Below are 17491 nucleotides of genomic sequence, written 5' to 3'. Positions count from 1 at the left end.
CACACGCCAGCAAGGTTATGCTCAAAATTCTCCAAGGTAGGCTTCAGCAGTATGTGGACTGAGAACTCCCAGAAGTACAAGCGGGATTCCGAAGGGGCAGAGGAACTCGAGACCAAATTGCCAACATGCGCTGGATTATGGAGAAAGCCAGAGAGTTCCAGAAAAACATCTACTTCTGCTTCATTGACTATGCAAAAGCCTTTGACTGTGTGGACCACAGCAAACTATGGCAAGTCCTAAAAGAAATGGGCGTGCCTGACCATCTTATCCATCTCCTGATAAGCCTATATGTGGGACAGGAAGCAACAGTTAGAACTGGATATCGAACAACGGATTGGTTCAAAATTGGGAAAGGAGTACGACAAGGCTGTATATTGTCACCCTGCTTATTTAACTTATATGCAGAATACATCATGCGGAAGGCTGGACTGGAGGAATCCCAAGCTGGAATTAAGACTGCAGGAAGAAATATCAACAACCTCCGATATGCAGATGATACCACTCTGATGGCGGAAAGTGAGGAGGAACTAAAGAACCTTGTAATGAGGGTGAAAGACGAGAGTGCAAAAAACGGTCTGAAACTCACCATCAAAAAAACTAAGATCATGGCCACTGGTCCCATCACCTCCTGGGAAATAGAAGGGGAAGATATGGAGGCAGTGACAGATTTTACTTTCTTGGGCTCCATGATCACTGCAGATGGAGACAGCAGCCCCGAAATTAAAAGACGCCTGCTTCTTGGGAGGAAAGCAATGACAAACCTTGACAGCATCTTAAAAAGCAGAGACAGCACCTTGCCAACAAAAGTCTGAATAGTCAAAGCTATGGTTTTTCCTGTAGTGTTGTATGGAAGTGAGAGCTGGACCATAAAGAAAGCTGACCGCCGAAGAATTGATGCCTTTGAATTGTGGTGCTGGAGGAGACTCTTGAGAGTTCCCTGGACTGCAAAGAGAACAAACCTATCAATTCTAAAGGAAATCAACCCCAAGTGCTCATTGGAAGGACAGATCCTGAAGCTGAGGCTCCAGTACTTTGGCCATCTCATGAGAAGAGAAGACTCCCTGGAAAAGACCGTGATGTTGGGAAAGTGTGAAGGCAAGAGGAGAAGGGGACGACCGAGGATGAGATGGCTGGACAGTGTCTGCGAAGCAACCAACATGAAATTGACACAACTCCGGGAGGCGGTGGAAGATAGCAGGGCCTGGCGTGCTCTGGTCCATGGGGTCACGACTGAACAAACAAACAAAAAACAATCTAAAAGTATGATCACAGTTGCATATAGCTCATATTTTGAACCCCTTGTGGCACAATCCAAGTGCCAGCAATTTCCTGGGGATCACACAACATATGGGAAATGACATAGTCTGACTCTAATCAGTTTTCAAGCTGAACCTTTTTAGTCATGCAGTACTTTCAGCAGGACCCCAACAAATGGATGGGTCACTTTAAGGGAGATCATTCCCATTAAAGCAGTGCAATCAGGTGTGCATCTTTCTCTCCTTAAATGCACTAAAATTATTACATATTGCATGTGTTAAGAGTTCTTTCTAAATCAAGTATACTTGTGTTGATTTCATTGTAGATTGCTTATGTAATCTATGATCCAAGAGAGATGGACGAACCCTGAAATGAGACACTGAGGCTTCACCCTGATATGCTCCTTACTTCTCTGCTCTTCAGCCACAGTTGTGTTTGAATGAGGTAATTCCTTTACTTCCCGCTATAGTAAGTCCACTTCTTCAGACACTTTTTAAATAATAAGGGAATAGGGACAGTGTAAAATGGCCAAAAGCAGCAGGGCAAAGTGGGCATGGAAGTGGGGAGAAAAGAGCACACCAACCGGAACAGTGGCTCTATCAGTTGCAGCCATGGTGACTCAATGTGGTCTTCCTCTGCTGGTTATATCTCTACATGTTTATCAAAGGTACAAGGCAGAAAAGGGACATTTCTACTATTCTGTATGAAGGTGTTTGAAGCAGTAGAGACCATTTCTCACATACTTATGAAGTCGATGGTGTTTGCGTGGCTGTTGCTAAGCAGGGACATGCAACACAGTTAACATGTTCTTATATAACCTCATTCACTGTCCATTCCAGTTTTTACAGCCTTGCCAACTCTTCAAAAAAGCCACATTTGCAGATTATATTATCCTATTGCACCCTGCCTTTTAGCAATAGGTGTTTGCTTTTTCAAAATGTTCTGGGCACATCTCTCCTCTTGCTACAAAGATTTGCCCTGTCAGAAGCAAGTTTTATCTGTGTTTGCCTTCAGCCTCCTGACACTAAAGTTATACTTTCTTACCTTGAACTGTATGTATTTTAAAAGACCAAAGTGCTTGGCAAACATCTGGATATATTCTTGAAGTTTGGTGTTGTGCATATAGTTTGGGAAGTGTTCAGGGAAAGGGAAGTCTGAGAAGCACATCATTTCTTTGCAAGAGTTGGTAAACACCGAGTGGTAAATGCTGGCTCTACCTTCCTCTATAGATTCCTAAGAGGGAAAAGAACACAAAATATAAATTAAAAATGTCCTCTCCAAGAAATGCTGTTCCAGTTTTCTAACCAATTCTCACCTCCACTTCTCCATCAGCATTTTGTTGTTGCTGCTTCTTGGTCTAGTCTGTGAAAAGGGAGTAGATGCAAAATGGCAGAGCACAGATTTACAGTATATCACAGAAGCGAGTACACCCCCTCACATTTCATAAATATATCCAGTGGCAGCCTATGAAGCTCTGGTGAATATGCGCAAGAGGGTTAAGGCAGTGCTGGAAAAGAATGGTGGCCACACAAAATAGGGACACTTTGTGCCCACTTTGGACATTGTCACTTAGGGGTGTATCACTTTTCTTGACAGCGGTTCAGACATTAATGGCTGTGTGTTGCATTATTTTGAGGGGACAGCACATTTACAAGCTGTACGTATACTCGCTGCTTTACATTGTAGTCAAGTGTCCTTTCTTCAATTTTGTAATATGAAAAGAGATACTAACATATTTATGAAATGTGAGGGGGTGTACTCACTTCTGTGATACATTGTACATGCCAAAGTTCCCAGTTTCAGTCTAGGGAATTACCAGGACAAACTGCAGGCACTCCTGGAGGAAACTGATGCCCTTGACCCATTCCAGTCCAGGTCCAGGCAACATCATGGCATGGAGATGGCATCGGTTACCCTGCAGGATGGCCTCTGGAGGAAGACTGGGGGGGGGGAATGCCCCTGTTGGTCCTCCTCAACCTCCCAGCAGCCTTCGATACCATCAACCATGGTATCCTCCTGGAGAGGCTCTTTGGGTTGGGGATCGGAGGTCTAGCTTTGTTGTGGCTCCAGTCCTCCCTCGAGGATGGCCCTCAAGTAGTGCAGCTTGGAGAGATGATGTCTACTTCTGGAACTCTTAATTGTGGAGTCCCACAGGGTTTATCATCTCCCCATTGCTGTTTAATAACTATATGAGGAGGCCCCTGGGGGAGGGGAGTTTTGGAGCTTGTGTCACCAATATGCAGATGACACTCAGCTCTGTCTCTCCTTCCATGCTCCTGCAGTGGATGCCATCCTCCCCTTGAGCACTGCCTGGATGCCATGCTGGTGTGGATGAGGGAAAATAGACTGAGGCTGATCCCGGACAAGATGGAGTTCCTACAGGTGGGTTCCCCTAGTGTCTGCAGTTTGGGGGCCTCCCTTTTTGGGGGGAGCTATTGTCTCCGTTAAGGTTGAGGTATGCAATCTGGGTGTACTTCTGGACCCAGCACTATCAATGGAGTCCTAGGTAACATCTGTTCCACCTTCTTCCACCTAAGGTGAATTGCCCAGCTGTGTCCCTACCCGTGAACTGGTAGTCTTGAGATTAGACTACTGTAATGCTCTTTACATGGGGCTGCCCATGAGGCTGCTACAGAAACTTGATATTCTAAAGAAGAGCTTCTGAGTCAGGTGAGAAATGGTGCAAAACTATGGCAGAGGCATCTCATTGACCCATATTGGATCAAGAAGAGCTCCTATTCAAGCACGCATGAACAGGGCCAAACCAAGCAAGGCTTCACCCTACAACAACTGCCGCCGTCACCCCTTTCTCTAATCTCCCAAAGGTCTGAGGACTCATCTGGGGAAATGGGAAAAGGAGGTCCATGTTCTAGTGGTAATTTAACACCATTTGTCACAACCGCCATCATCTAAGTACTGCCGAACTGGAAGGGACCGCATGGATCATCAAGTCCAGCCCTGCACCCCTGAGCTATCCAGCAGTTCAGTTTACATCACTGCTGCTGGGGAGAAAGCTTTCCAAAAGGCTTTTCTTTTGGAAGTCCTGTCAACAGCGGCAGCTTCCGGATGAGGCTTCGGGAACTGTCTTGCCTTGGGTGCCCTTGTTCTAGGTAATCCTCTTGGCTTTATGGAGTGAGAGAAAGAGAGGTGGCTGGCTGAGAGGTCTTTGCAAATATCCTCCAAGCTTTGTGTGAATTGAATGCTTGGGAAACAAATGTGGCCCTTTTGTGAGCTTTTGATTTCAGTACTTATAAAGGCTGGATGTTTGGGGTGGGGCAAGCTGTGGTAGATTGTGAACCCTGGGCCCCAATTATGGATTGAAAGGGTAGGAGCTCAGCAATGCTGCCGCTTTGTCCTAATAATGTTTCCCTATGTAGATGTGGAAATGAGGTGCGATGGAAAAGCCACATTCTGTTCTTATTCTAATACCAACATGAGATTACTTCCTAAATGCAATGGCAGTGACATGAACCCATGATCACAATTCTGTGCTAAGATTTTACCTTCAGATATAAAAGAGATGTTTGGTGCTGAGCTTCACTGATAGGGGCAGAAGGCAATTTTATAAAGGTGAAAAAAATTATAATATTTTTGACACAGGTTTTCCTCTCTTTCCTTACATGGATTAGGGCTCTGAAATGAATGCCAGTTTGAAGTAGGATATTCTCTAATCATGCTATGATATTATATAACATGCTTGCACTTAGATTGCACAACAGTCTGCAAATGTTGGCTAAGAAGGGTCATATAAATGAGGGAGCCAAAAAACAACGTATTCCTGCTAACAAAATGGAAAAGAAAGACATCTCCATGCTTGTCAGAAGTCCTTTGGTTAACTTCTAAAGCAACTCTAGATTTTATATCAGGCAAAAACAAAACAAAAATTAGAAAATTAAGAAAACAAAAAGACAAAAACATAGTGGCACCTTAAAGACTGTTATATTTTAATGAAAGCTTTTGTCAGTTTTATGATCCTTCTGAGAATCATCACAATGAGCATCTGCAGCAGACCTCTGGTTATTTGCGTCATGGATTGTCTTTGTGAAAAGAATCTGACAGAAAAATGCTGTTGACTGAAAGTTGCAAAGTGGTAGTAATTACTTGTAGTGACATCTGCCTGTGTGTCTAAAGCATTCCAGCTGGAGAGGCTCTTAGAGCACTTTGCAGGCTAATATGGAAAAAAAATCTAGTCCTCACATCCAGCTTTTTATTTCTAAATTTTCTTTTTCTAAAGAAACAACATAGAAGAAGAAAAGGAAAACAAAACCAATCTTCAGGTCATAGATTTAACACAACAGTTAACACAACCAGCTGGGAAACATGAGCTTGATTGGCAAGTCTGTTTGCTGAGATACGTATCTCTGAGGACATCTTGTTACAGGAGGGTGGACAGTTTAATTAAGTGCAGAATACACGTATCCTTTGCAATTTAATTTGGGCCAAAGCAGCCACCCTGCTTTCTTCTTCTTTTTTTTTTTACAGCCTGGTGGAATGGCTGCTGGGACAACAGAAAGTGGCCCTCCTTCCCTCTTTTCCTTAGTCATAGCCTTGGGCCAGCCATAGCTCACCACTTTTGGCTAACATATGATTCATGATGATGACATTTCCATGCTAGGCCAAATTTGTTGTTATCAGAGTTCAGAAAGGTTACTTCTTGGCAATCCAGCTCTCGGAGTCCACTTGCCATCGTGGCCAGTGGGCAGACATGATGGCATATTTTTACATGTTCTCTCCATTTCTTCTCCTCCTCCCATCCAGGTCTTCCTGAACCTGGGAGCACGGAAGCAGGAGTCCTGTATACATGCACATGCATCTTCTAGAAACTCCACAAGAATTCTGGAATTTCAAAATAGTACTTGATTTTGAAATGTACCCAGTGCTTTGCTCCAATAGAGTCACATTGCTGGCGTATCTCAAACTTGATGTTCTATACACAGAATCACAGATGTTTTTATACTAATTTTTAAAAAAATGTTGGATCATATGCAGGAATTGCAGAATATCCAGATTTGCTTGTTGATTTATAATCAGTTGTCCAAATTTATTTTGAGTCATTAATTGAAATCTTATTGTGCAATTCCACATGCCTAACTCAATGTTATATAAGTGGTAGGGAAAAACTGTGCCAGGTTAGAAGTGATATTCACAAAGGACTTCTGCAGGTGTGGCCCACAACAGGAGTGCTACTGATCACTTGCACAATGCAGCCTGCCAGGGCATAATGCCCGCACAGTTGCAAAGGTGGTATGTCTGGATGCCCTGTGAAATTAGTGTAATGACTGTAGCCATCAATCATTTCAGGGCAGGGATCCCCCTTTAGCAAGAATGTGTCTTCTGAAGTACTGCATTCAACAGCTTTAGCAACAGCAAAAACCAACACTGAGCCTCATGAGGAAATAAATGGCAATGCTCCTTTCAAAATGTTTTTCAGTACCACATAGAGCTTGGCACCCTTGTTTGAGTAATTTGGAGCTAGTTGCAATAGAAATGATACTTTACCCTAGCAGTACAACAATGGAATCAATTACCTCTGGAGGTGGTGAGCGCTCCAACTCTGGAGGCATTCAAGGGAAAATTTGCTTTGGATTCCTGCCTTGAGCAGGGAGTTGGACTCAATGGCCTTTTAGGCCCCTTCCAACTCAACGATTCTATGATTCTACAAAACTGAGTGATAGTACTCTTGTTCAGCTCACTTTGATTTTAGGGTGGGCCCTGAACATTAGAATTTCCTGGAGATGCAAAAGTCAGGGTATACTTGACTTTTGAATCCCCCATTCTTCTAACAGCACCACAAAGCCGCTTAACATGATTGGGCAAGTATAGGGCCAGAGTAGCCATTAGCTGCTATTTACCGCCTGCTCCTCCTATCCTCTCCCCATGAGTACTACTGCCTGGTGGTGATGAGAAGGTTGTGGCAATAAGGCATGGGCAATGTTTCTCTTCCCAGCTCAGGCAGGAGGAATGCTTCTACCAGTGGTGATATTAGCCTTGATCATTTCTTAGCAAGACAGGTTCTTCTTGTTTTTTTGTTTCCTGATTGATGGGTTAAATTCAGTGTCATCATTGTAGAAGCTTGCTAGCACAAAAGGACTTTCATTCCCATGCTGGCAACCTGACAACCTGCTCGGGGATCGGGTTCCAACCCTCCCATGAAGGTTTTGAAGTTCAGCGGGAGGAACAGAGGTTCCCTTTCTCCCAGTTTCACTGATGGAAATACAGTAGTTCTGCCAGCAAAGTACTTTTAATGTATTCGCGAAGGCTTTCACGGCCGGGATGCGATGGTTGTTTCGGGTTTTTCGGGCTCTTTGGCCGTGTTCTGAAGGTTGGTCTTCCTGACGTTTCGCCAGTCTCTGTGGCCGGCATCTTCAGAGGACAGGAGTGGGAACTCTGTCCATGCTCTTTTTTTCCAAATCCTCCAGGAGTTGTCAGACAAAAATAGGTAACACCACCTTAGATGATAGAACAATTTATAATATGTTGGAAAAAAAACAGGTAGCACTATAAAGTGTTGTCTGTGAGGCTCTCATTCACCACTACAATGTTTGCAAACCACATGCATATTCCCAACAAATGGGTTAGGAGCCATGCTTCTGTTTTATAAATTGTATATATTGTTTGCCATATTTTGTCAACTACACATTTGTATGTACATTTTTGGCAGATTAAAATATCAACCAATGGGAATGTAAATCTGAGAACAGACTCAGTACCAAATTACAGAAACTTAAAGTGCTTCTAGACAGAGGCGATTCTAGCACTGTGAATTAAAAGGCACTTGTTTACTAAGAAAAAAAACATGAAAGAAGTGGAAAAATATGGCAGGACAACAAGTGGAAAATAATGACTGTATTCTGAACCACCTGAATGAGGCATAGCCGTAGTGCAATATAAGCTTTAACCTGGGAACACCCTTAGATTCTTCCAGCTAAAGAGAGTGAGATTGTATGCTGCAGTTACAGGGAAAATATAGTATACACAAGCAATGGTTATAAGAGCCAGTAATATTCATTAGGTAAGATATTTGCTTCTGAATTTCACACTCACTGTGAACTGCCACAGTCCCCCAATGTTATCACTTTTCTCAAAGCAGGTGGGCTCCAACCCCTCATCCAGGCAGGACTTGATGGAGGCCAGTCCACTCACTCCAGCTCCAATAATTGCCACTCTTTGTACCATGTTTGAGTAGTGCTGGAAGAATAAACAGACATTTCCTCATAGTTACTCTTCATTTTGGTATGTAACCATTTCCTCATGCTGGCACTTAACCATTTTTCTTTATTTAGTTTTAAATAGCAATCAGATATTCCTACAGGACATCCCATTTATCCTAAATGCATCCAGCCATCTTTGCCACCATTAGGTACCCCAAAGGGTGAGGTGGCCTCCAACCCCACTCCTGCCCTTTCCCCCAAAACACTCAACACCCAAACGACATTCCTGTGGGCTGATAAATTTAAAGTAAATGAGTAACATTAACAGATTCCATCACCACCCCACTATAAGTAATAAAAAGCAATTGACAAAATAAGAAAGGGAAGCAGGGGAAAGAGGAAAATGTGTCTTCATTTGTCTCTAAAGAACATTTTTTTAAAAAGTTTGCCAGTCACTGTGGATCTCACTGACAGTAATAAGGGAACTCAGGATTCTATGATCTGTAATTTCCAGGTGCCTGAGACAGCTCTCAACCATAACATGTTCATTTTTCCTCTATTAGCATTTACAGGATCTTACATACACAGGTAACTATGACCACATATATTGAAACCATCCCCTTCCCTCATATATCCTGTCCTGACGCCACTTGATAGTAGTCTGTTCTTTGGGATAGCTATTAAAAGATTTCAAGAAACCATGCACCTTCACTGGACAGGAATGCTCTAGCTGAGCCAAGCTTGACTTCCACAACATTTTTAGCGCAGTAGAGCCATCCAATAGTACTTAAGGCCTAGGGCTTGTAAGGACCCAAGTGCCTGCTGTTTCATCCATGACTTTGAAAAGGAGAATTGCTGCTTAGACATCTTCAAACTCCTTCTAACAGGTGTTTTGAGGAATTTAGAAGAACAGGGATGTAACAGGTATAAGCAGAGCAAATCTGAGAATTTCAGCTCCACTTGAGCTGTTTCTCTCACATTAGCTATTCACCACAACCTTAGGTATAAACTTACTTTTCCTTTCTTGGTGCTGCTGCTGCTACTGTTCTCTCACCGTCCTCCCAGCTCCCTTCTAGCGTTCAAATGGAATTGGCAAAAGAGATAATATGCATAATCTTACAGCTTTGGAGGACAGACAGCTGTGGAAATGTAGGAGGAGTTTCTTTGAACGAGGAGTCCATGGTACAGGCTATGGGCAGATAGTAGTCTCTGACCTTAGTATCTGCTGCTGTTAGAGAAATTTTAACTGAGTTGCCCACTATTGCAGAGTTTGATGCTTATTAGTTTTGTTTTGTTTTGTTGTTGTTGTTTTGTTTTGTTGTTAGATTCCTCTAGCTGCACAGCAGAAGTGCAGGGATTCACAAGCCAGAACAAGTTCTCTAGATTAGTCCACCCCTTATTCACATTAAATGGCACTTACAATCCCAATCATTAACTCTGAGGCATTAGTAGAAGAATAAAAAGTTTTATTACTTACAATTGAAGAGATCAAACAGCAAAGTGACAAACATGACTGCTTTTAATAACAGGCCTTAACAGACTCTAGATAGGGAAAAAGCACTGAGCACAGAGACATGACTCTCTTTGAACTCAGAAGCAGGAAGGAATTATTGGTTAGTGCTTGAAAATCACCCCAGCGCAGAAAGGTCCCTCCCAGCCACATCTACTAAGAGTTAGCATGTGAGGTTGCAAAAACCCCAACACCCATTTGGATACTCGGCATGGCATAAGGGATAGAGTGATGGAGTAGGACTAAGGAGGCTTGGGTTCACATCCCCACACAGCCATAAAGACTCACTGGGGATGTGGAGCTAGTAAAGCCACTCCTTAAATATCTCAGTTGCCTTGATAGCCCTATCAGGGTTGCTATAAGTCAGTTCCAACTTGAAGGCACATACCAAAGCCCACTTCAACCTACTCTGTGCTCATAAGCTGCTGCTACTGCTGCTGCTGCTCTAAACAAGACATAGGAAAGTCAGTCAAGCTGTTCTGGTAGAGTGAAGAGTTGTCATCTTGATTTTGGTTCAGAATGTCATAGCTGCTTCTACTGTGCAGCTGCAGTTGGCACGAAGGCAGTCTAATGCAATCAACTGCTAGAATACGAGTCAAGGGCAGGGGCTAAAGGACATCTGGTGCAACATGTTTGCTGAACAGCTGGGTTCAATAACCTAGTTTTGAGAAACAAAAGTCTGAAGAAGTAAATTGGGTCAACGGGAAGGTGTTAACTCTGTAGCAGTTTCCTGTGGTTGCTGCTTCAAATGGCATGCTGTTTACCAAATATTTATGACACAAAAAATAAGACTGAATACAAACTGTCCACTGTGGATGCAATGACAACGTGAACAGAAACACTTTCAAAAAGAATTGTCCTTGTTTAAACGTTTATAAAGACGTTCCACAGCTCTGCTCACCTTCAGTCAAATGGTGAATCTCAAGCTTGAAGACCACACATAGTCTGTGGGGAAGAAGTTCCCCAACTGGCCAGCCAGCAACTCTTCCGACCCTGCTGCTTCTCTCTCAAACCAATCTCTTTTAACCTCGTATTTGTTGTTGTTGTTGTGACATGCTCTCAAGCCACCTACAACAGGGGTCAGGGAACTTTGTTACCTTTTACCCCCCAAAATATTTATATACACCAACATTACCCCCTTCATTTGAAAGGAAGGATCTCGGTCACGCGCAGCCAGTCGAATACCATCACAGAAGCCTCACTGCCTGTGCCCCGGCCTCCTCTTCCTCTGGTGGGCGGCTTCCGGGCAGCCGTCAAAGAGCAGCAAGTGGCTTGCTTGCTGGGAGCACCCAACGGTGCCTCCCGCTTCAGCACCAGCACCGGCAGCCGCGTCGGGCCTTGGTGTCAGGGCTCCCGCGGGCCTCACTGTCAAAGCACCGCAATAGCTGCCGCATGGACAGAAAGAGGCTCCACCAGGACCGGCCAGCCGGTGCCAAAGGAAGCCACACGGCCGGGTGAGCACCACTGCCGCCTGACGGGCTCTTCTGAGAACAGGGTGTAGGGCAGCAGCATCCTGGCACTGGGAGGCTGAGCCTGGCCCGGGCTGCCGCCGTGGCCGTGCCCACCCCCCTCCACCACAATCCACCTCTCCAGGCAATGGAAGGAGAGGCTTCTCCTGGCTGGGGCGCTCTGGCCACTCGCCCCAGCCTTGCCCTCTGCCATGGCCGGTCCCATTCACCATTGCAATGGTTAAAGACAATGAAAACCCACAATAGCAAACTTATGAGGTGGGCTTTAAACCTACAGGACTATGACTTTGAAGTGAAAGTGGTCAGAGGGTCAGTGAACTGTGTTGCTGACGCCTTGTCAAGAAGACCTGAAGAATGAAGACGGCGAAAGAAACATGGACTATGTATATATATTGATGACAAAAGGTTAAATGTACCTGTTTTTTGAACTTGGTTTGTATGAATAAAGGTAAATTGATGGAATGTATATGGTAAATGTTTAAATGCCTAATTGCTATGGTTAACTTAGAATGTAAGTTTAAGTAAGTATGATATGGTATGTATAACTGTTGTTGTGTGTTTTATCCAGGTTGTTTTTTGGGTAAAAGCACCTTAGCTTTCCCCCTACAAAACAACTTATAAAGAGGGGAGGTGTTACATACAGCACTGATGTTACCTGTCTGTCATGGGTTTGGAGGGAAAGTTCCATCCTATGGGGAGTGGAAGGCGGGACATCAGGAGGAGGGGCTGTACTGTATATATATGTGGAGCGTGTGTGAAGAGTTTAGGAGACGCTGGGATGTGACAAAGCAGCAGCTGGGAAGAAGAAGCTGGTGTGGGAGTCTGTGTGTCAGACAGGGTACTACTGTGTGTCAGAGTACCAACCTGATAGGTTCAGGTGTCTGTTGGTTAGCCAGAACTGATAGGTTCAGGGTCTGTGCTTCAAGTTAAGGGTTCTGTGTGAACCAAACTGTATGCATGTATGAATGAGACTAAAACAAAATACTTGGGTCACATGGTAGGGGGAGGAGTGATAAAACCCCTAGAGGCCAGGATAGAAGCAGTTCGTGATTGGCCTAGACCCAACACCAAGAAAAAGGTCAAATCATTTCTTGAGTTGGTGGGCTACTACAGAAAGTTCATCCCGAGGTTTAGCGAGATTGCGGCTCCGCTGACCGATCTGACGAGGAAGAAGGCTGATGACCGCATCCCGTGGACCAGCGACTGTGAGGAGGCATTCCAGAGGTTGAAGCAGGCACTCATCAACTATCCAGTGCTGCGGGCTCCAGACTTCGACCGGGAGTTCATCATCTACACCGATGCGTCTAACAGCGGGGTAGGAGCAGTTCTGTGCCAGGAGGATGAGAATGGTGACCAGCATCCAGTGTCCTACCTGAGTAGGAAACTTCAAAAAGGTGAGAGACATTTGGCAACCGTGGAGAAGGAGTGTTTGGCCATAGTCTACGCGATCCAGAAGGCCAAGCCTTACATCTGGGGAAGACATTTTATTCTGTTCATACATGCATACAGTTTGGTTCACACAGAACCCTTAACTTGAAGCACAGACCCTGCACCTATCAGTTCTGGCTAACCAACAGACACCTGAACCTATCAGGTTGGTACTCTGACACACAGTAGTACCCTGTCTGACACACAGACTCCCACACCAGCTTCTTCTTCCCAGCTGCTGCTTCGTCACATCCCAGCGTCTCCTTGCTTCACCACACAGGCTTCACATTTATATACAGTACAGCCCCTCCTCCTGATGTCCCGCCTTCCACTCCCCATAGGATGGAACTTTCCCTCCAAACCCATGACAGACAGGTAACATCAGTGCTGTATGTAACACCTCCCCTCTTTATAAGTTGTTTTGTAGGGGGAAAGCTAAGGTGCTTTTCCCCAAAAAACAACCTGGATAAAACACACAACAACAGTTATACATACCATATCATACTTACTTATACTTACATTCTAAGTTAACCATAGCAATTAGGCATTTAAACATTTACCATATACATTACATCAATTTACCTTTATTCATACAAACCAAGTTCAAAAAAAACAGGTACATTTAACCTTTTGTCATCAATATATACACATAGTCCATGTTCTTTCGCCGTCTTCAATCTTCAGGTCTTCTTGACAAGGCGTCAGCAACACAGTTCACTGACCCTCTGACCACCTTCACTTCAAAGTCATAGTCCTGTAGGTTTAAAGCCCACCTCATAAGTTTGCTATTGTCGGTTTTCATTGTCTTTAACCATTGCAGTGGTGAACGGTCAGTGCACAGAACAAAATGTCTTCCCCAGATGTAAGGCTTGGCCTTCTGGATCGCGTAGACTATGGCCAAACACTCCTTCTCCACGGTTGCCAAATGTCTCTCACCTTTTTGAAGTTTCCTACTCAGGTAGGACACTGGATGCTGGTCACCATTCTCATCCTCCTGGCACAGAACTGCTCCTACCCCGCTGTTAGACGCATCGGTGTAGATGATGAACTCCCTGTCGAAGTCTGGAGCCCGCAGCACTGGATACTGGACGAGCGCCTCCTTCAACCTCTGGAACGCCGCCTCACAGTCGCTGGTCCACGGGATGCGGTCATGAGTCTTCTTCCTCGTCAGATCGGTCAGCGGAGCCGCAATCTCGCTAAACCTCGGGATGAACTTTCTGTAGTAGCCCACCAACCCAAGAAATGATTTGACCTTTTTCTTGGTGTTGGGTCTAGGCCAATCACGAACAGCTTCTATTTTGGCCTCTAAGGGTTTTATCATTCCTCCCCCTACCACGTGACCCAAGTATTTTATTTCTGGGCTACCCAGCTGCAGTTTGTTCTCTTTGCAGGGCCTAGGCCACAGCACTTCCTCCCCTGGGCCAAAGTGCCTCTCCCTGGCTTGCTGGTCATCCCAAGCTTTCTTTCTGACCTTTTGAGCTTGCAGGGTCTCTGCTGCTAGCTCTAGGTTTCTTTTTAGGTCATTCATCAAGGTGTCTATGTATGTCACAACGTCTTGTGGGTCATCCTGGGTGATCTGCTCCCAATTTTGTTTGATCAAATCAAGGGGCCCTTTCACCCTTCTCTCAAATAAAAGTTCAAATGGACTGAACCCGGTGCCCGTATTCGACAGGGAGCCACTGAGTCATATTCAGACTTCGTTAGTCGGCTCATGACTGCCACCGAACATCAAGTGGAAAACGAAGAGGCTCGGGCAAGAGGGGGCCGGCCCCAGGCCCCGTAAAATCCCAGGGGTTTCACTCTCCAGATGAGAGACAGACTGGTGTGTTGCCTGTGCTATTTTCCCACCTTCATCTATGGCTTTACCAACAGGAATTATCTACTCTCCCGGTCAGAGTCAAGTCTATATAGTAGAATGGCTTCATCTTCCACACACTCCACCGAAGAAGATCTACAGTTTAATTGAAGCTACTTCAGACTTACTTGCCAAGGCTCGATCCCGCGTTCTTCAACTTACTGGGACAGACCCTGTGTCACTTTACTTACCTTTCTCCCCGGGAGAAGTAGAAAGACTCCTACAAACCTCTGTTCCTTTTCAGGTGGCTTTCGCAGGCTTCTATGGTGCTGTACTAGCCAATCCTCCTAAGGATAGACGGCTTACCTTTCTCTCTTGTGTCTGTTATACTCTTAGTTCCTTTTTTGCAGATCGTCCTATTCCAGATGCTACTACTGTTTTCACCGATGGCTCACCGTCCCGCGGAGTCGTTACGTGGAAAGATGAAGAAGGCAAATGGCAGTCTAGCTACACTACTTCTTGCTCCTCTGCTCAACGTTCTGAGCTAACTGCTGTTATTCTTGCTTTTAACATCTTCTGCATAAAGCCGTTTAATCTTGTTGTTGATACTCAATATGTTTATCTTTTGCTTCATCTTCCTCATTCTTACTTATCTCCTACTATGGACCAAGAACTTTACAATCTCTTTGACTCTCTGCAGGCTCTTCTCCATGCTCATACTGCCTCTGTCTTTGTCACTCATATACGTTCTCACTCTGGACTCCCTGGTGTTCTGGCTGAAGGTAATGCAATGGCTGACTCGCTTCTCCATTCCTCTGTATCTGTTGCCTTTTCGCTATTTGATGACCCTCTTCTTTCCCACTCATTCTTCCATCAATCAGCTAAGACTCTTCACAAACAGTTCGCCATTCCTATGTCTCAAGCACGTGATATTGTCTCTACCTGTTCTTCCTGTGTTACCTCTCCTCTAAATCTTCCTTTTGATTCTGTCAATCCACGCGGAACTGGATCAAATGAAATTTGGCAGATGGATGTTACCCATGCTCCATTGCTTTCTCCCTTTTCTAAGGTCCATTTGACTGTGGACACCTTCTCTGGTTTTATTTGGGCTACACTGCTTAAGGGAGAAACTATTCGTCACGTGATACAACATACCATCCGTTGTTTCGCCATTATGGGACGACCACTTTCCCTCAAGACTGACAATGGACCTGCATATGTTTCATCTGCCTTTTCAACATTTTGTAAAGACTGGGGAATTAAGCTTACTCATGGGATTCCCTTTAATTCTACTGGTCAAGCTATAGTAGAACGTGCTCATTTAACCTTCAAATCTTTGCTTTCTAAACAGTTGGATGGCAAACATGTTCCTGTTGCTGATATACCTTTTTGTGTTGCTAAAGTATTGTATGCTCTTAATCATCTTTTTTATCCTCATAATAGGAATCTGACTCCTGTTGAGATTCATTTTAGAACACAGGAGCAGCTTCCACGTCCTTTGGTCTCCTACCGTATCCCACCGGACCCTCAGTGGCATGGTCCCGCCCAGCTCATTACATGGGGACGCGGATACGCAGCAGTAGAAGTGGACGGAACACATCGTTGGATTCCTGCTCGCTGCGTTAGGCCATGGCGATCCGAGACGAAATAATAGTACTCTGTTTCGTAGTTGTTATTAGTGTTTCCTGTTACTCACCCTCATGGAGGGACAATTATTTCATGAAATAGATTGCAATGTGTTCATTTGCCTAGTAATTCCTTTTCTGATGGATCTTTTATTAGTGTAACCCTACCTGCATGGATGTCTAATGTCATCGAACCCATGCTTTCACTCTCTCCCGCTAGGGGTGGGGAGTGGAACTATAATAATCTTTTACAGCTTTCGAACTTTACAGAAGTTATGTTTAATGACACAATATGTGCCTTGAAACTTGTTAATGTTAAACTTGAAAAGAATTTCGCACTGTAGCCTTACAAAACCGACAAGCTCTTGATTTTATCTTAGCTAGTAAAGGTAGTGTTTGTGTCTTGATTGGTGATGCTTGTTACATCTATGTTCCTGATCATTTCTCTGATATTTCTCAAAGACCTTCAGACATGGAACATCGCATTACTTAATTCAATTCGGTATCAAATTTTCCCTTTTGGGACTCATACTGTCATTCGGTTTTAGATGGCTCCGACAATTATTTACTGTATGTACTTTGTTATTGTCATTTGTGTTCTTATGTTGATTTGTTGCTGCATACAGTGTATTCCAAGCTTGACTCATATATTTCGTAATTGCTTTGATCGTGCTACTCCTACCTCCTCCTTAACCCTGTAGCAATTATATCAAATCCGCCATGTCTTCAATGTAATGCATTGGACTCAGAAATCAAATTAATTTAATTGGCAATGACTTCTAATTAAATTAAAATAAAAATGGAGGAGATGTGGGAGTACACCATTATGTTTAAGTGAAGCAGTTACATACACCAGCAAGCTAGGGAACTTATGTTATATCCCATATATGGTAATGTTGTACTACCCTGAGCATGCTCAGTGAGAAGATATGTTATGTAAGTTTGTATACTGTATGGCGATTGGCTGTGTATACTGTATGGCGATTGGCTGTATAACCTCTGTATTGGAGGACATTTTGTGTTGAATAAAAAAGGGCTACAGGCGTGCAGGCAGGAGTTTTTTCTCCCCTCAAGCCACAATACACCACGGCTGACTGTTAGGCTCTGGAACCCATTTGGTCCTGATTTATAGGAAACCATTCTGTCCTTTCATATTATGTCCAAACAGTAGCTCCTTGTCCACAATACAGGTTACACATCAAGCAAACAAGTGCTGAGGCACACCCATTTATTTTCAGTGCAATCCTTAACTTCTT

The 17491-nt window shown here is 44.2% G+C and overlaps 1 protein-coding gene across 1 annotated transcript in view; it reads right to left on the bottom strand.

Moving 5' to 3' along the window:
- The window catches only part of LOC110090856 (flavin-containing monooxygenase 3), a 33200-nt gene extending 23518 nt beyond the window's left edge, over nucleotides 1-9682 (bottom strand). Inside the window, exons 1-3 of the mRNA XM_020814705.3 lie at nucleotides 9423-9682; nucleotides 8302-8445; nucleotides 2302-2490 (exon numbers count right to left, since the gene is read on the bottom strand). Of these exons, the coding sequence (XP_020670364.3) occupies nucleotides 2302-2490; nucleotides 8302-8433 (321 nt within the window). The 5' untranslated portion in view covers nucleotides 8434-8445; nucleotides 9423-9682. The remainder of the gene's footprint in view (nucleotides 1-2301; nucleotides 2491-8301; nucleotides 8446-9422) is intronic.
- Nucleotides 9683-17491: the final 7809 nt, after the last annotated feature.

Source organism: Pogona vitticeps, chromosome 4 (genome assembly GCF_051106095.1).
Source record: "Pogona vitticeps strain Pit_001003342236 chromosome 4, PviZW2.1, whole genome shotgun sequence".
Taxonomy (NCBI): domain Eukaryota; kingdom Metazoa; phylum Chordata; class Lepidosauria; order Squamata; family Agamidae; genus Pogona; species Pogona vitticeps.
Note: the sequence above shows the minus strand (reverse complement) of the source record. Positions and strands in the feature narration are given on the sequence as shown.